Source organism: Thermobia domestica, chromosome 1, assembly GCF_964235325.1.
Source record: "Thermobia domestica chromosome 1, izTheDome1.hap1.1, whole genome shotgun sequence".
In the NCBI taxonomy this organism is placed as follows: domain Eukaryota; kingdom Metazoa; phylum Arthropoda; class Insecta; order Zygentoma; family Lepismatidae; genus Thermobia; species Thermobia domestica.
The window spans coordinates 69,123,475-69,143,760 of record NC_137454.1 but is presented as its reverse complement, the minus strand read 5'-3'; the positions used below and the strand labels follow the sequence as shown (position 1 = coordinate 69,143,760).

At 34.6% G+C, this 20,286-nt stretch overlaps 1 protein-coding gene across 5 annotated transcripts in view; it reads right to left on the bottom strand.

The window, feature by feature from the left end:
- Positions 1 to 20,286, bottom strand: part of LOC145685785 (ATP-binding cassette sub-family A member 2-like) — a 203,752-nt gene that overhangs the window by 90,141 nt on the left and 93,325 nt on the right. For 4 of the 5 annotated variants that reach the window (XM_081758317.1, XM_081758345.1, XM_081758325.1 and 1 more), the window contains 9 exons: positions 19,940 to 20,164; positions 19,104 to 19,269; positions 13,445 to 13,617; positions 11,308 to 11,526; positions 9,913 to 10,103; positions 8,326 to 8,476; positions 5,151 to 5,355; positions 2,309 to 2,488; positions 1,130 to 1,313 (listed from right to left, as the gene is read on the bottom strand). In XM_081758317.1, the coding sequence (XP_081614443.1) occupies positions 1,130 to 1,313; positions 2,309 to 2,488; positions 5,151 to 5,355; positions 8,326 to 8,476; positions 9,913 to 10,103; positions 11,308 to 11,526; positions 13,445 to 13,617; positions 19,104 to 19,269; positions 19,940 to 20,164 (1,694 nt within the window). The remainder of the gene's footprint in view (positions 1 to 1,129; positions 1,314 to 2,308; positions 2,489 to 5,150; positions 5,356 to 8,325; positions 8,477 to 9,912; positions 10,104 to 11,307; positions 11,527 to 13,444; positions 13,618 to 19,103; positions 19,270 to 19,939; positions 20,165 to 20,286) is intronic. The other variant, XM_081758336.1, reaches the window with a different exon arrangement.

Below are 20,286 nucleotides of genomic sequence, written 5' to 3'. Positions count from 1 at the left end.
TATTTATATTTAAAGATATACTGTAATTTGATACATATTTGCACAATTTGTGAAAAAAATAATTACTTATTGCGTTTAAATTGAACTATACTGTTTCAGTTAACACTGGTACCTTTATCGACAGCTCAAAGTAACTCACATTATTTCTTTAATCTTCTCAGAATGTCATCATACATTAATTACGTGTGTCCAATTGAATATGATGTTAAAATTGTTGCTAATGTAAATCTCTTGAGTTTTTGTCGAGCAACTCTTTATGTTTTTTTTTTTTTTTTTTTTTTTGCTCCTATAAACCAAAACCCACATCACTTGGCATAACAGCACAATTGTGAACCTGAGTCTGCTCCAATGCCATCTGTCAGCGACTGGTTTAACTACGTCCAGCTCAGCGACGAGCACGTGGTCAACGCACTGCGTCGCCTGTCACTAACCGGCGTATTGGGAGCTTTCTAGACCAAGTAGCCGTCACACCTTTCATTTAAGTGACTCCCCAGTTTGCCTCACGACGCTGGGTGGGCACCGAAAATTAGAAAGCACCGGCTGGAAATCGGACCCGGATCATATGGACATGAGTTGAGTTGAGTTGATTTTAAGTTTAACGTCCCGTTCAGCAGCGAGGCTATATGAAACGTGGACCTACTGATTAACGTGGAATCCAAACCACATGAGCTCCGCCAGGAATCGAACCCGAGTACACATGGACGTGAGTCCAACGCTCTAACCCTGCTCCTATAAACACTTTGCACTAAACCTTTCATAACAACAAATGTAATACAGAACTAGCTCTCCAGAATTGTATGATTCATTGAGAAGTACTTGTGAGACAGCCGTTATAATCATTAATTCTTATCACCCTGCTTACTACATCTCTCAAGTTCTATTATCTGAAGAAATGTTTTTTACGTAGTTATTTGGAGAAAAAAAAGGAAAATGGTACAAATTTTACTTAGCCTTATTCTTCCTGATATGGAACTGCTAATCGTACGCCATAAAAGTTTAGTACAATTCAATAATAACCTAAGGTGAATTAATGATTTCACAGTACCAAGCAATTATTTGAATACAAACGCTATTTTCAGGGTTTTTTTTTCTACAAGATTCATGTCTTATCCCTGCAACGAATACTCACATTGTTGTTGTTTTCCCAGCTCCATTGTGTCCTAACAGTGATGTAATTTGTCCTTCATAAAGATTGATTGTTAACTTATTAACAGCATACTTATTACTGTTTTTGTACTTCTTGGATAAGCCGTCAATGCAGACTCCAAGTGGAAGATGATCAGGGTCAGCTTCAAACAAATAATCATCTCCTACTTCACAAAATAAATAAATAAATAAATAAATAAATAAATAAATAATGAACTTAATTTATCATATGCGACAGCAAGAAAGTAATAAGATTATATATTGAGAGGAATATTGTATTTAACTGATTTAAAAAAATATTATCTTTGAAATCTTTATCAACCTACTTATATTCGTATTTATCTTTTCAAATTTGTTCGTCTCTCTAGTATTTACTAGGGTTGGTATGCTACTTTATGCAATTCAGAACGCTGCTACTTTATGCTCACCCATCTATTCCATCAAGCACGTCTTAGATCAAATATTCTTGTTATCATATTTTCAACTTGAGCATTTTTATACAAATGACTAAGGTATACTAGTGGAAATATATCTAGAATTACAGCAAATACTCCACCTCGGCATAAGTTAATAAACTTTCTCTTTTATCTAGAAAACGTGTAACAAAAATGAACATTTTTCCAGTTATTTTGCTATGGTTGAACTCTAAATAAATGAGGAATGGATCCACAAAAGAAAATCAAATTTCAGAACAAAGCACTCAAAGAGAAGTGCCTTAACTACCATACTAATACAAGTTTATGCATCAAGAACGTTACAGATGTTTCACGCATTCAGAAATACTTTACAATACAATTCTCGCTTACTAGTAACTTTTGGGCCTGAATATACACTGGTTTCTTAATTCTGTTAGCAGAAGATGTGTCCTTTGGCAGACATTATTAGAAGCTCTACGATTATTTCTTTATTACTATTATTTTCAAACTTCTTTCTAATTGAAATACAAAATAGAATAATCTCAGAAAATATAGGTCTTACACAAGTAAACAAAAAGCAAAACATATTTTATATATATATATATATATAGAGAGAGAGAGAGAGAGAGAGAGAGAGACAGACAGAGAGAGAGAGATTTTATTATAATTATTATGATTCCTTGGAAAAGTAATACTGAAGTACACAATTTGATATTATAAAGTAATCTTCACAAGTAAATACCCACCGGCAGAAGACTCCATTGCACATGCTTGTTCCTCATTTGCGAAGTGAATGAAACCCTTCTTTTTCCATAGCTTTTTCAAAATCGTAATTAATGACATGCATTCTTCTTCTGCTGACGAGCTACCATACCAATAACTTTTGGTGAGCGGAAAATACCATGGTTTGGGTAAACCGTAGGCACCTATTTGAGGGAAAAATATTACATTCATTCAACTAAAACATTATTCTTTACATATTAATAATACTTAATACTTAAGACTGAATGTATTTGTGTGTGTGTATGATGTGTGTATTCCACGATAAAATCTGTCCGATTTTGATTAAACTTAGCACGTTTACTTTGAGGCTCCGATTCAAGCTTATTCCTTAAAGTAGAAAGCGTTCCCGTACAAGAGAATATATATATATATATATATATATATATATATATATATATTATCTTATACTGGAAGTCTGCGAATATAAATAATGTAATAAAGATAATTCTCATTTGAAGTATCCGATTTCGATTAATACATTGTGTTTTCTTAAGAATTACTATCATATCTGTTACTCGGACTTGAAATCAGCTGTAGACAAGAGGGCACTGATTGCTCATATATTTCCATTAAATTCATAAGGATCTCTAGGTATATATAGGTGAAGCAATTTATCTTGAAACGCCCTTTTGGTGAATGATATCCTGCTATTTTTTCAGCAACACCATAATTCCGTCGCCTTATAACTTCTGTGGTTTACGGTTAAAAAAAAAAAAAAAAGTAATCGGATAGTATCAGGTTAGGGCTATATGGTGGATGTTAAAACCTCCCAGCCAAGTTTACTCAACTCCTGACGGGTCGTTAAAGATGTATGCGGTCTGGTGGTGTCAGCGTAGTATACGACACCCTTTCTCTTGACCAGTTTCAGTCGATTCTTTTGAATTGCTAAGTAACAATGAACTGGTCGAGTAATGAATTGCTCGCGCTAATTGTCGTCAATACAGGTGCGAGTCTATCGTTCTACCCGGCGGCAGCAGCTCGTAACGCTCGATGCTCTTCCAATCTCAACAAATGTACATCATAACCTCCTGGGCGTCAGTGTGGAATTTACTATAGACTGTGGAGCTTATCCTCGCTTCGACCACGATTTGTTTCGCACATTATTGTCATAGATTATTCACATTTCATAATCAATTTCATAGCTCGAGTTCGTTACGTTTCAGTAGAGATTAGCAGGTAGTAATTCGATCGAGGAAATGATTTTGGACCAGATCATTTGGTATCCAAACGTCGAGATTCTTTTTGTAGCCAGGTTTCTCCAAATGGCTAAATTACTTATATATATTTTGGTCATTAGCAATGTCATAACTGCTTACACGCCGGTCTTGCTCGACTTTTGTCCGAATATTATGCAGTTTTTTTTTTTCTGTGGCTGGTCGCCCACTATAAGGAACATCTTGGACAGAAATTTCAGGGCGAAAGCGATTGAACTATCTTTTGGCTGTAGCTTTTGATAACGTATCTTGAACCACAAAAACACAAGTTTCTTCACGGGTCTGTGCAGCATTTGAGCCTGTATCGAAATAAAATTGTAAAATGTAGGGCAGTTTTGCGGAAAGATCACTCATCTTCACGGCGCAATAAACACTTTACGTCTGATTATAGGTATCCCAACACATTTTCTACATCTACTAACTTCAGCTCTCAAATTACATTAAGTCGAATCCGTTTCGACTCATATACTCTGCGATTTGGGATACTAACGCAATCTCTTGCACAAAAAGCTCAATAATATTCACAAATCTGATGTTATATATTACAGGAAGCTCATAAAAGACAGACAAAAAGTCTTTTATACAATACATCAACTGAAAAGAGATTTAAAAAGAAGGGAAGAGAGAGACACGAAAGTAAGGGAGAAGGGCAAAATAAATTACTGCGGAGAGAACGAAAAATGAGATAAATGAAAGATCATACAAGAAATACGTAAGAACATTTTCTGGACATTTCATCTAGTACCAAACTGAGAACAAATAATAATCATAATAATTAAATATAATATATATTAGAAAACTAAATACAGAATCAAAAGTAAATGACGAGATTTAATGAATCATTTCCCTTGCAATTATCTGATCAAAATCTTACAAAATATTGGTAAATGTGTTACATGTAGAATTTATTTATAATGTGAAAATATTCCAAGGTAATTTATTACCACTGCGTATTACAATTCGTATTATTAAAATGAATCACTATTTGTTTTAACGTTATGAATTTGGTCATTTAACTCACTTTGCTTTTCTTTTCCTTTTGCCTCAGAAAAATGGGAATTAAGGTATCAACTGAAGGCCTATATGACATGATGTGTTAGAAGTTATGTTGACTCTGTTTAAATAGTAGTATTATATATCATAAAACTAGTATTATTAGAGTTCTTTCATTGACACTTCAGCAGGTACTAATGAAACTCGAGAGCACGTATATTTGAATGTGTAGCTCAAATTGGAGCTTGATTTACAGTTTAGCGCCCCGTTCAGCAACGAGGCTATATGAGACATGAACCTACAACTTAACGTGGGATCTGAACATGAAATCCCACCGGAAATCAAACCCGGGTTTGCCGCGACAAAGCCTAACCATGCTCGAGTGTTCAATTAATGCCACTGTGCACTCACTGATTTATCTTTAACATGTGCTGTAATGATAAAGCACATTAATTCAGGAGCTATGATATCACAAAGAGAAACTGGTTCCTGCCCTTTTTTCTATGCCAAAAAGAACGCGCGCCTGATCTGTATCAATGTCTACTGCAAACCTCTACATTTAATTACGAACTAGCATTAATAAATAAAATAAACTAACCAGGATGCACATTCTCTATGTACCAAACTAAGATAGCATATACAAATGCGTCAATAATCAGCATCACAGTCACGTTCCACAAATTATATGCATCATCTTCTACTGGAGAAACCGCCATATTACTCCACTGAGCTCCCACTCCAATTTCCTCATAGAAAGCAAAATACTTAGCACCAAGACCAAACGCAGTTGGAGCCAGTAATGACTGCAAAATAAAATGATCATTTAATCTTTCGGATGTTGTAATAACAAATTTTCAACAATCCAGCTAGGAATATTGTCAATACAAGATAGCTGACAATTTTGTCTCATTTCTTACTTATTCAATTATTAATCCAAAGTGTTAATCTTCCAAACATTCCTTTCGGTAATCAAATGAAACCATAATATACACACGCTGAAAGTAAGCAATTTAACCTTTACAAGTTTTCTTTCTTTCTTCCTTCCAGAAAAACAGTACATTTTAGAATTTAAAATATTCGCGTCAATCTCTTATATTCCAACACAGGTAACTTGAGTTCTATTATGAAAATTTTTGAGGGAACATGCAATGTTTTGTACATGGAACTGCCTATAAAAGCCTGTCAGATTTTGACAGGCATTATACAGGCGTCTGTTTCGGCGAAAACACATGTAAAAAAATATTACAGGCACATTGTTTTCAGGTGATATGTATGTCGAAAAAGTATTAAACTTCTGTTGGAAATTTTGCACGAAAACACGCGTTGTACAGAGCCTATACATTAAAATGAGAACATGCAATGTACTCGTAGTCACTCACATGCAAGTAAATGGAGGAAATACGTACATGTAAAGTACCTTGAATGGATTGTTGATAACATTCGCAATACAGTAAGAATGAAACGTACAAGGAAGTTGCCTGTTTATCAACATGTAATATACATGTGTGACATTCGCATTACATGTAAATACCATGTATTTGCGTACAGCATGGAAAACGCATGATGTAGAATATGTTATTTTTAGAGACCGGATGTTAGGCAAAATGCCTATTCTTTAATATTAAATACATGATCAAAAATAACGTTTTAAAGTTTATATAGGGGGTTATAGTTTCGATTTAAGCCAATTTTATTTTGCCTATTTCGACCTTTACTGCCTAAATAATTGCTTTTGTGCCTACTGTTGCCTATTTTATGCATTTTCTTCTAAATAAACCTTCATTGGGAAAATATATACCGGTAATTTATATAATATAAATAATACATACATATATACGTATATTAGGCTTGTGTTTACAAACACGTGGTACGTTACAATATATACACAGGGTGAACTTCAAAGATGTGCACATACTTCCGAGGTGATTAATGATATCAAAAGAAGACAAAAAGTTCTCTTGTAGTTTGTCGAGTTCCGTGTCGTGTGCGAGTGATAATGATGCCAACTTGGAATCGAAAATCGAATCTTGACAATTGGAATGGAACAGATAGATGTGCACGTACTTTGGGAGCTGATTCGTGACATGAAAAGAAGACAAAAAGTCCTGTTGCATGTGGAATTCCGCGTCGTGTACGAGTGACAGGGGTGCCAACTTGGAATCCAAAATTGAATCCTGACAATTGGAACGGAACAGATAGATGTGCACATACTTTGGGAGCTGATTCGTGACATGAAAAGAAGACAAAAAGTCCTCTTGAATGTCACGAATCACCTCCCAAAGTATGTGCACACTTTTATGTCTCGCTCCAATTGTCAGGATTCGATTTTCAATTCCAAGTTGGCCCCCCCTGTCACTCGTATACGACGCGGAATTCCACAACATGCAAGAGGACTTTTTGTATTCTTTTGATGTCACGAATCACCTCCCGAAGTATGTGTACATCTTCCAGGTTCACCCAGTATATATGGAATACATAACAAGCTTCGTTTTTATATATACAATAAAAGAAGATATTGACAAAGAAGTATGTTTCTATATTCTTTGAGCATTATTTAAGACTTGAATCTATTTTTTAATGGTATTGAGTATTTATCTTCATTATTTCGAGCTACATTTTAGTGCCTATTTTTTAAATTTTTAGTGCCTATTTGCCTGCCTATTTTTTAGGTTTTTAGTGCCTAAACATCCGGTCTCTAGTTATTTTACATTTATTTTCGTCTACATGCGAAGTGTGTAACTCCCCTACATGCAGTGTACAGGCAATGTACAGGAGAACAGAAACATACAATGATCATGATTGCCAATAAATGGATTAAACAGATACGTGTTGTGAACAAGGTGGATTGGGGCTAAACATTCACGTTATAGGCTTAGGAGACATGCAATATTCAGGCACAAGTCTCCAATTCGACATTCGCTATGCAAGGTCCTGACACATGTATAATACATGGGATTACAACTGAATACATTGCCTTATTATCTCCGTGTACATGCGAAGTGTAAACTCACCTATATGCAATGTGCAGGTAAACGGAAAATGCAATGATCATGATTGCTAATAAATGGGTTAGGTGCATGCAATGAACAAGGTTGATTGGAATGAATCATTAATGTTACAGGTGTAGGAAACATGTAATATTCAGGCATCAAGTCTCCAGTTTGTCATGCACATATGCAAGGTCCTGAGTCATGTATAGTACTTAATGCGATGCACTTTACATGTATATTCCGCTAACATGCCCACTAATTCGCTAACACCTGTATTTCACATGTATTTAACATGTCAATTACATTTTTATCAAATGAAAAGCAGCTGTCGTCAGATCCTCATGAGGTAACGTATATGTCAACTACATGGAAAATGCCGGTTACGTACATGTTTTTCCGCTCTCTACATGTTGTTTACACGCATTTTTCACGTTGCAAGATTGCAACCGTATCAACATGAAAACTACCTGTTTCCGTGAAATGAACATGCAATGATCGTGAAAAAAATCGATACCTGTCCCATGCATTTAAAAGTGTTCCATTTTCAGGCGCATGTACAGGCGCCTGTAAAAATATGCCTGTTTATGTGTGTTTCACAGGCGCCTGTAAACCACCTGCATTTTCTGTCTAGGTTATAATTCGAAACTTATTTCGAAATACAAACTTTGAAAAATAGTTCTAATGGATTATTATTTTAAACTTTTGGATTAGAAGCATAATAGAACGATGTCTATGACTGCAGATATATAAGTATAATTTTAATACGACGACCTAACGACTTACAGTTAATGATTTCACCCACACAGGAATGACATCATGAGCAGATTCTTCTCTCACAGAAATATACATATACGGAACGTAGCTCAAGAAGTATATTATTCCTGCACATGCAGCTGCCAGCTTTGCCTTTGAATACAATACACTCACAAGAAACCTGAAAAACAGCAATAAAATTTTTTTAAGAGTTCACTAATCATTCAAAATATAAGACAAAGAGCTTGAAGGTTGGAAACAATGACATTCTCTTGCAACTAATACAGTACTGTGATTCATCTGATGGTGCATGTTCGACTGAGTTCACGTGATGCCATAGAAAAAAATGGAATAAAGTTTTACGTCCCACGATTATGCCGGCTAGGCTAAAGGAGACGGTGATGATGAAAAATGAATGATGAAGTGGTGGAATAAAGAAAGTGGGAGGAAACGGGAGAACCCCGAGAAAACCCACGCACACGGTATTTATCGACCACAAAGTTCACTTGGCGTGAGCTGGGATCGAACCAAGGACCCTATGCACCAGAGGTGAACTCTCTACCACTGAGCCACCGCGGCCCCACGTGATAGCATAGATCAGGTAGCACATATATGAGAAAGGATAAAAGTTACCTTATATTGCGTAAATACAGTTTATCCTTGGCAAATATTTCGGTTGAACAATTTACACCCATCTACGGGCCTCAGATGTCGATTGAATAACAATTAATCAAACCCTACTAGATGTCTCAATTTTTTGAAGCATGAAGTATACTTTTGTTTGTAGGATACCTTAAGTGAACTTGTATAAGTATTAAAACTTAAGAATAATAGCTTTCAAGACGCTATAAATATCAGCTAAGAGTGGCTCCCATCTCACTGCTATCACGAAGTTAAGATAGAGGCGCTCTTTGTTATTATTTATATTTGATTTCAATTGACTTCTGAGAAAATGGCTTGTAGATGGTTGTAGAATTGTTCAACCGAAATAGTCGCAAAAAAATAAATAAATAAAAATAAAAATAAAAATAAACTGATCTTAAGCAACTGAAGGTAACTTTTACTCTTTATCACAGAATGAGCATAAAAATATTAACCTTAACGCATTACGAGTAATACCCATATATGAACTTCAAACGACACTCACTATTTCTAGTTATTTTGACCCACAGTCCGCTACTTCTTTATTCATGCACCTCTCCATTTATCTTCACAACACTTGGTCATCGTGGAAAAATCTTGAGCCTCATCCGGAATAAACCCTTCTAGTAGTATACCAGCACACTTCTCGTACGAAAGTGCTCATTGGATACTAACAAATCAATACTACATTTTAAACTTACCACTATCGTAAAATAACTTTTCTTACGCAATATTTCAATTTCCGAACTGTCATTACGAACTTTGATTTAACTCCATTAAAAATATCGAATCTTTCTTATTAGTACATATTTTTATTTCTAAGTGTTTCATTACGACACTTATTAATGTGTACTAGAGACAATTACCTCTCACAAGACATGCATTATATATCGTAATAGCAAACACTAATATATTTTTACTAGTATTTTCCCCAATTCTACTACACTTCTATTAAAGGTAAATTTTTCAACTTACGAAAACATTATAATAGAAACAGCAAACGTCTCCAATACTCCAAATATGATCCACATATTGCTATATGTGAGCACTTTCCCGTATTTCAAGATTGCTGTAAGGATAACCACTTTTATTGACATTTGTAAAAAGCTGGTAATGAACCATGCAACCCAATGTACTCCATTTGCAAGGCCCATCATCTTCATAACCTTAAAAATAAATAAAATTTCTAAGGTGTTTTTAAAACTTGCTTAAACAAAATTAACTAAAGGTACAAATAATTACGCTCGTATAAAAAGTGCAGACTCGCACCAAAGAGATAAGATCTGCTGTATTTTCTTACTATGTAAAATGATGGTTACAAAGTGAATCGGTAATTAAAAAAATTAATATTACATACATGATTACCATCGTTTTAAGCGGATACGCGGCATTTCAGCACTAAGCAGCCTGTCATTATCATTATGATATAAATGTAATATCTGAAAAGTACAATATTCAATAGCTCTACTAGACACAAAATAATCAAGAGTAAAGCACAAAAAATGACAGATTATTGGCTTTCTCAATGAACTACATATATGCAAGAAAGTACGCAATGGTGATTAAAACTGACATCATTTCCGTATTGTGGAACTTAATCTTTACATTTGCTCCCATGTATATTTTTAAAATTTTAACTGTTAGCTTCCATTTGCACTATATATATATTCTCAGTTTAACGTGCTACAATTAAGCACCGGCTAAGCGAGCGGGTGATGATGAGATGGACAATGAGAGTGAAAGTGGGAGAGAACCCTGAGAAAACCTACGCACACGGTGTTCACCACAAAGCCCACTTGGGGATCTGGAATCGAATTAATGACCTCAAGCACCAGAGGTAAGCGCTCTACATCTGAGTCATCGCAGCACCTATATGTATGTATAATATAGTAGATTCGTAATTATCCAAGGTAATTGGGACCAAGCCTACCTCGGATACGCAAAAACTCTGATAATATGGAGATCAACTGTGATTAGATACAGTAGCACGTACTATAAACGACAAAACATTTTTTAAATACAGGAATTTCTTATTACAGTATACTAACATTTATTTATAATATATATATATATATATATATATATATATATATATATATTTACGTATATACAGTACCTGCAGAACTTATGTTTTGAAAAAGTCAATGATTGTACTCTGCGATATCTTTTGCCCTCTCTTTGATGCTGCGATGTTATAGTGATACACAATGACAGACGCCTGAGCCCAAACAGTTGGCGATAGCAGTAATCAAAGGCTCGGTTAGTCGAGAATCAGATAATTGTGAGCCTACTCTGTATGGTAGTATTAAAATCCACTTAAAATAAGAAAAGAATAAAGTAGTAATCTTTATTGAAACGTTCGTTCCTTACCTCTTTGAGACGCTGTTCCTTTTCATAGACAATTCTCTGAACAAGCATTGAAACTGAGTATACCCATGACACAGTCAGACAAAGTGGCATAACATGTTTGATCATGAATAGAAACTGATCTTCCATGTAGCAAGGATACGGAAACTGATGAATGTAGGATCCAGGTCCACTCACATCTTTCCCAGCATAAAGGCTGATCATTGCACGTTCCAAAATATCCTGTACAAAAATAACCATAACATAAAATAAAAATAACATAATTTTCTATATGTAATTAAATATAACCTAACCCAAAATAATACGTATTTACATGCCGAAGAGAGAAGCAAAAGTACTAGTGAGAGTACGTTCAGTCGCTTGTTACTGTCAGTCATATTGAATGCTGTACTAATTAATCAATTTCAACGTAATAATATTCAATATTACTCTCAGTGACCCACGACGGGGTCTCTTTCTCTCTCTCTTTAGTACTGTATCTCCTTTTTCCTCCACACTAACTTTATCGACGATCAATCTGAAACTTGAAAGCTAATTGCTTTTATTTAGTGCTCCAAGTGTATTCAGGTTCTAAACAATCGATATATATATATATATATATATATATATATATATATATATATATATATATATATATATATAGAGAGAGAGAGAGAGAGAGAGAGAGAGAGAGAGAGAGAGAGAGAGAGATGCGTTAAATGACAAGTTATTTTGACTTTCATGTGTTGAAATTATTGGTGCTAAACCAATACTTACAAAAAATACACATTGACATTTACAAAAAATAAACATTAAACACAAACAAGAGCTTTCGAGCCTACAAGGCTCATTTACGGAACACAGACAAGAAAAAGGAGAGAAAAGATAAAACACTAGCAAGCCTTGGGACTTAGAATGACACAAAAAATGTTCGCTTGTATGTCACTCTCAACCATATTCAATGTTAAGGTGAATAAACAAGTCAATGCTGGAGAAAGGTTTCAAGAAAGAGGTGGATATACTGAGAGAGAACTACCGTTCGAATAAAGTAACAACAAAGAAACAGACCTAACAACTTGAATGTTTATCATAATATTCAATATAGCTTAACAAGTGATATACAGACAGACACTCTTCTCTTCTCTACGTGTCGAGGATGAACTATTGTAGCTTAAAAGATCAAAGCTTCCAATTACTTCTCTTTCCTTTTTCTTTCTGTGAACAATTACATGAATACAAATTACTCTTTTATATGCCCATGCTAGGATTTCTTTCTTCTTATTATAGAGAACCTGGGGAAACATACCACCAAACTTTGGGAAGTATTTTTCTATTGGAAACTAATACACACGAATCGAAAACCTTTTTCTCGCAAAATTATTTCTGAAGCATCCTAGCTCGAAAACAAATTCCTGTAAGCTCTACTTATATACATATATATACACAGGGCCGTCTCATGGCTGGAGCAATTGAGGCGGTCGCCCGAAGCCCCGTATTCGAAAGACCCTGCATCATTGGAGAAAAGTATTACATCATGCTCCTTCAGATTTCTGCTCGTCTGCTAAATTCGGTAAGCCGACCTGCTCATGCAAGCAGCCAAAAGCCATGTTCTGCAATGTAAAATTATTAATATTATTTTTTCCTTTCTTTGTGAGTTCTAGTTTTCGTTATATTAAAGATTTTACCATCATTTATTACCGTATGTTCAATATGAATTAACGCTTCAATAATGATATGCAGAAGATACGATATGATATGCAGAAGATACGAAACTGCCTAACGATACACAATAAAGAGACGGAATTAGAACATCAAGAAATTGTAGAAATAAAATTTGCAATTCGAAAATTTACTCATTTTTTATGTTACCGATTTCTTTATCTTTCTCAAGTATTTATTTGTTTAGTTAATCTATTAAAATATTAATTATTTTCTCCAATAATTCTCCAATAATTTCTTTAAGAACAAACTCATGATTTCTGTTCTTAGAAGACGAAAGGTACACTCAGATACTAAATTGCTTCGTTATTGAGACTTACTAAGTATACTTCCTCATATTAAAAATCTGTACAGAAACTTCTATCAAGGGAATTCAACTTTAACAATACTTTATCAAATAGGTCACCTACTTTGTAGATATCGCAATATAAACATTGAATACCTGGATCCAAACGAAACCAAACTCGTAATATCCGTAGCCCCAACTTCTTGGCCCTGGGAACCAAAACCTGTTTCTAACAAGATTGGTTTCCGCTGTAAACGATGCATTCTGTCTAATCTTGTAGATCATGTGGTTCGGCATTTTACCATTCTCGCCCATTTGGAATATCACACCTAAAATTTTAATTAAAATCATTACTATAAGATGAAAAAACTAGCAAATTTAATAGGTCAATAAACCGTATCTTCTCAGATACGAGGGCTATCCAGAAAGTAACAGACATTTTGAAATTAAAAAAGTAACAGAATGTACAAACCAAATTGTATTATATACATGTGAAAGGTACACTCTTAAGCTATTTTTCCACATAATGTCCAAGCAAATTAAGGCACTTACCATACCATGGCACAAGTTTTTCAATACTGTCGCGGTAGAAATGTGCCGCCTGCTATTTCAACCACTGGCTTAAACGGGTATGCAGTTCGGCGTCAGTACAAAGCGTTGTGTAGCGAGCCATGTCTTCATCGCTGGGAAGAGATGGTAGTAGCTCGGCGCCAAATCCGAGCTGTATAGTGGGTGATCGAACACCTCTGGTGAGCGGTTCTCATCGTGAACGTTGGTACAGCCACTTTTAAAATCAATGCAGAATTGCCTTACTCGACCTTCATTCATTATTCCACGTCTGTACACTTTACACAGTTGGCATGGACTCCAATTGGCTTGTAGTTTCTTCCCAACAAAAACCTGATCACAGAACACACCTGACAAAAGGCAGGATTTTCTATTGCAGCGCACATTGTAACACGTCACAGAAAGCACAGTAAGTGTGGCACAGTTCTCACGCTACCACAGCTGGATGTGTACTGAGTGTGGCAACGTTCTGACACTAAGATGGCGTCTCTAGCCTTGCCCACTGCCGCGATAGGCCAAAACGTCTGGTACTTTCTGGACAGCCCTTGTATATACATAAATAATCACAATAATAGTAAAAATAATTAAAATTAATATTAGTAAGTGGATGTTCCCTGGGAATCTTAATAGAACAATTATATTCCTGCTATGATTTCGGCAAAAAAAATCCTGCTACATAAGGTGTTATCGCTAGTTAAAGTGTACCATATTGTACAAGTATTAAATTATTATTATTATTATTATTATTATTATTATTATTATTATTAGTAGTAGTAGTAGTAGTAGTAGTAGTAGTAGTAGTAGTAGTAGTATTAGTATTATTATTATTATTATTTGAATATTCATTTCCTTGTATCTTCTTTAATCTTTGCACTACCTCATTTGTTAAGAAAATTGTTAGTTTGAAGTTAACGTCTCTTTCAGCACCGAGGATACGAGACTTAACGTCCTGTTGCTTGGCTTCTGCTCCTTGTCATTTTATATTTGTTTCTCTTTACGTTGTATAATTTTAACTATTCTGTGTGTACTTTTTAACTGTTCATATTGTGTTACTGATCCAAACATGATAGCAAATAATGCTTCAGTGTTTATGCAAACTGCAATTTTGAAACTTTGGTCCAAAAACCCCACAATCTCCACATTTTATCTTCTTCCGAAAGTCTCATCTCGACATTTTATCTCCAACCTAAAATCCCAGTTCCACAAACTCAGCAACTATGGAAGACTCATAGCTTCCAGTATTGACAGCCACACCGAATATATATCTCAGCTTTCACCGACTACTTTCTACAGCCTCCCATCCATTCACTTCCGTTACCCCCAAATCATTTTTTATCTATTAAAGATATGAGCTCATTATCTAAACTCTATAATCAACTGAGAGTCGGGTTCGATTCCCGGCGGGAGCTCATGTGGTTCGGAAAAATGAAAATGAAAATGAAATCTTTGAGTTTTACGTCCCACGGTTATGCCGGTTAGGCTAAAGGAGACGGTGATTATGAGAAATGAATGAAATGGTGGAATGAAGAAAGTGGGAGGAAACGGGAGAACCCCGAGAAAACCCACGCACACGGTCATGTGGTTCGGATTCCACGTTAATCAGTAGGTTCCGTCTCGTATAGCATCGCTGCTTGAAGGGACGTTAAACTCAAAATCAACTTAACTCAACCTATCACCAACTATCATCCTAGCCTTCAAAGATGTTACTCGATTGTAGATCATCTGGAGCCGCGGTGGCTCAGTTCTAGAGCGTTCATTCCTGGTGCATGGAGTCCCTGGTTCGATCCCAGCTCGCGCCAAGTGAACTTTGTAGTGGACAAACACTGTGTGCGTGGGTTTCCTCGGGATTCTCCCGTTTCTTCCCACTTTTTTCATTCCACCATTTTATTCATTTCTCATCATCACCGTCTCCTTAGCCTAGCCCTGGGACATAAAACTAAAAGATTTCATTTCATTTCATTTTCGATTGTACATCAATACTCAACTTACCCATGGGGGCACATTTGATCAGTGGTAAAGCGCTCCCTTCTGTTGCGAGGTGTGTCTGATTCGCCAAATGAAGGGTAAGGGGAAAAAAGGAGGAATGTCACAAAACTGGATTTTCGAGAAAACGGCGTTTTTATATTGTAAACCGCGTAATAAAGAATAGGGTAATCAAATCTTTTGCTCCGTTTTACATGGACATTTCGACATTTAGGTATGCATAGCATATACTGTCAAATAGTACTAAGAGTCACCAACAGATAGGACAAAACACCCAATAAAGCACACACATGGACATTCCTTGTTTTTTCCCCTTACCCTTCAAATGAGTATGTGTGGACAACATCGTATCTGTGGATTTTCTCGGATTCCCTCGTTTCTCCCACATTATCATTTTTCACCAATTATTTAATTATCATTTACTTAAACTAATTATTTGACTACTTTAGAACCGTCGGACAAAGCCAGAAATTTCAATTTACTTTTTTCCCTTTGATATAAATGCCATTGAAGAATTTCTAAATACTTGTCCCGCAAAGCCCAGCATGTAATTTCTTACTTTTCTTTTTAGTTTAACGTCCTACTATTACGCTCCGGGCCTAAGGGAGATAGTGATGATGATAGTGAATGAAATGTAGAAAGTGGGAGGAAAAGGAAGAACAGAGAGAAAAGTCACGAACATTGTGTTTATCTACCATTAAACCCACTTTGCGACAGCTCGGATCGAAGCAGAGAATACACGTACAAGAGGTGAGCGTTCTAATATTGAGCTAGCGTGGCCCCAATTTTTGATCCAACTTGTTCAGTTTGTCGTAATCGTGAACAACTTTGTATTCGAAAATAGCTGATTTTTCTACAAATCAAAGACTCCATTCTGAGCACTCGTACGGCTCCTTAATACCTCATCAAATCCATAGTTTGCCTGCAGCGAATTCTTCTCTCTTCACTCTAGCCTTTCGTCCGGCTTCGATTCATAGATAATATTTTCCCAGTGGGCCATAGTCAATTAACACTGTAACCATTCTTACAATCTCCGATCAACAATCCTGGCGGGAGCTCATGTGGCTCAGACCCCCCATTAAGCTGTAGACCCACATCCCATACAGCCTAGCTCCTGAGAGGGAAGCTAAAAGCAAATTTTAAAAACCTGATCAATAATCTTGAGTAAAATTTAACAGTACCCTCAACACTCAAGACATTACCTTCTTTCTAGATCTGTACGTCACATTAAAACTAAATAAATAAATAAATAAATAAAAAGTCTCGAGACTGATGTCATATCGAAACCACCAATAGTGTTCAATACCTTCAAGAATTCCACTTGACAATATTAAACGCTCTCTACCCTATGCCTGACAATTCGAAGAACCCTGTATGTACTGCACTACAACGTTCCTAAACAACTACTTTAAGATCATTTCGTCAGCATTATCCAAACAGCTCGCCTAAAAAAATCGAAAATTATTGAATCGTGCAAAAACACACCAACTACAATAAATTAAAAAAAAAAAAAAAAAAACTGTCCAAATTTCTCCATTCAACATTATCTCAGCCCCAAATCTTAGAGATTCTCATGACTTTCGCTCATCTCATACTAATCACATCACCTAAAGCTACACAGATTTTTGCTGACGTTTTTGTCTCTAACTCTCTCAAATTCGTTTAGCGAATTAAAATTTATATATATCATCAGACTAAAAGAATTGCACAATAATGCGTTCAGTATATAGTCATTCAGATAAATTTCTACACAGTCACTATAAGTTATTTGAACTGCGATGCGAAATGTAATAAAATTTATCTACTTCTAGAAGCTATAGGGCACATATTCATAAGAGAAGTGGCTCACCTCGTCCCTCTGTGTTTATTACTTTAATTAAATATTTCCTTCCGCTCTGGGAATGCCATCAGCACCATTTTTATTACTGTATCACAGGATCCTTACTTTTACATCTCCTATTGTGTTAACTAACGTTAACATCGTTTATTATAATCTTTAAAATATTAAAAACTTTTATTGCAGCTTTGAAATATTAAAAACTTTTGTTCATGATTGTACTGTAATTCAAGGTATTTTCAAGACCTACCAATAGAATTTATTTTAAAAGATATAGGAACTTGCAAATAGAAAAACAACTTCAAAATAATTTATAAGAATGTATGACGTATTAGTTGTTTATGAATTTCATGTCAGTGAAAGTGTTTAAAAACTGCATATAAATACTTCCCAAAAATGGCAGTAGGTAGAAGAAGGGAAGGACTATTCACAAAGAGACAGATTACAGGTCGAAGCAAACTATTCAAAACTTTTGAGAAATGAGAATTTCACAGCTTCGAACTTTTCATGTAAGTTTACCTTTTGTTTTAATTAAATTTGTCTTGTAAATGGGAACATAATTTCAACACTTTTCATGGAGGTTTCTTGGCAGGCCTACCTATAATCAGTTCATTCAAATTTTCGTTTTTCTATAAAGTAATTTAAATAGTGAAATTAACATTCATGAAACAGTAGACTTAAAGTACACTTAATACACATTCATTTTGAATATGTCTGCTGTAATTTGCAATCTATTGTTTTGTGAAGAAAGATTTATAATGTAATAAATACGTATCAATTGGAATTTTATTCTTTAACAATTAACCTCAATTTGCATTAACTATGAAAGGATACTATCGCTATAACTACCACAGATGTTAATCTAGAGATTTAGTTTAAATATTCAATTTCTTAATAAGACACACAACTCCTCTATTTATTTAGAGAGACAATACGCTATTGTAAGCTTTTTCTTTAAAGAACAATTAGTGCAAAGTATTCAGTGACTTAATTTCGATAGTCCCAAAATTCACATTTATGAAGTGTTAAATATGTCAGTGGAATTGATGTTTACAACAACAAAACCAAATTGAGGGACAACCACATAGAGCATGAATTAAAGACATATTGTGGAATTCCGCATAAATTATTATTGTAAATATTTTTTTGCAAAAACAGTGAACTGATGGGAAATACAGGGACAACTATTAAGGGCAATCAAAAAGTTGAAATTAAACTATTTAATACTCTGCACTAATTGTTCTTTACAGAAAATAAAAATTACAATAGATGTAAAAGCAAGAATCCGATGATACAGTAATAAAAACTATGCTGCTGACGTTCCCAGAGAGGAAGGAAATATTCAATTAAAGTAATAAACACGGAGATACACGGTGAGCGACTTTTCTTGTAATAAAATTTACCCAATATCGAGGAAGGATAACTTACTTGCAAGGACTGTTACATTATCATTATAGGCTTTATGTTTGAAGTAGTGGGTGAGATTGGCTTCATTCCTAAAGCCATCGAACACATTCAAGCTCATTCCAGATAGCAAAGAAGTCCAACTGCATGCCGCATTGGAAATACTCAAAAGCTCTTTCAAAAATGTTTCCTGTAATAAAGAACAACATGATAGTATATGTCAGTATTTAATATGCCAGTATTTAATATTATGAACGTCAAAAAATAAAATAAAATAAAATAAAATAAAAAATAAATAAATTAATTAATTCATAAATAAATAAATATAATTTTTATATCATACATGCACATAACAGGAGATAAAAGAGGAACAAAAGGTATTTATACGATGAAAAATAAAAGGTACCTTATATATACCACAAAAACAAACATATATGCTTCGTATATATTTTAGATACAAACTATTGTACTAGAGACTGCAGACTGATGGTGAATACATTTAATTCAACACATTTAAATTTACTTATTCTTTTAAAGTATGATGAAGGGAATTATTAAAAGCCATGACTATTATAGCGTGCATTAAATTTGGCAGTCGTAAAAATATCTATCACAATAATTTAAGAGATCTTAAAAGACATTCGTAACTGAACACAAATTTCTGAAAACTGCAGTGAAATTGCTCGATTGGCAAAATATGTGTAATTAATAATAAAATTATTGTTGAAGAAATGAAACTTGCGTTTTGGGATAAACCTTTTATTTGCAAAAGTGTTTAAAAAAAAAAAAAACGTATAAACTCTTAAGTATTGGAGATATACTGAGCCATATTTAACTAAAATGTGATTAAAAGAACTTACCTTGTCTGGAATGTCCAATTCTTCCACGAACGCTTTAATGTATGGATCATCGGTCAGAGACAGTGATTTCGGCAAATTTCTGATCTGATTCTGAATGACATGCAGAGTTTCTATGTCCCTCTCTGTAGTATTTCTGTTCAAAAAGGACCTGATTTCTTTCGATACATTCTGGATCTTGAGTGCATATTGGCTTACCAAATCAAGTAGCATGAAGGTTTCATTTGCCTGTAATCATAAAAAAAGTATCAAAGTAAAATACTTCGAATATCTTCACAAATAAAAATTTGGGATTCTATTTGATTGACACAAATAGTTTTATAATACTCGTAGAATTAATTTAAAATAAT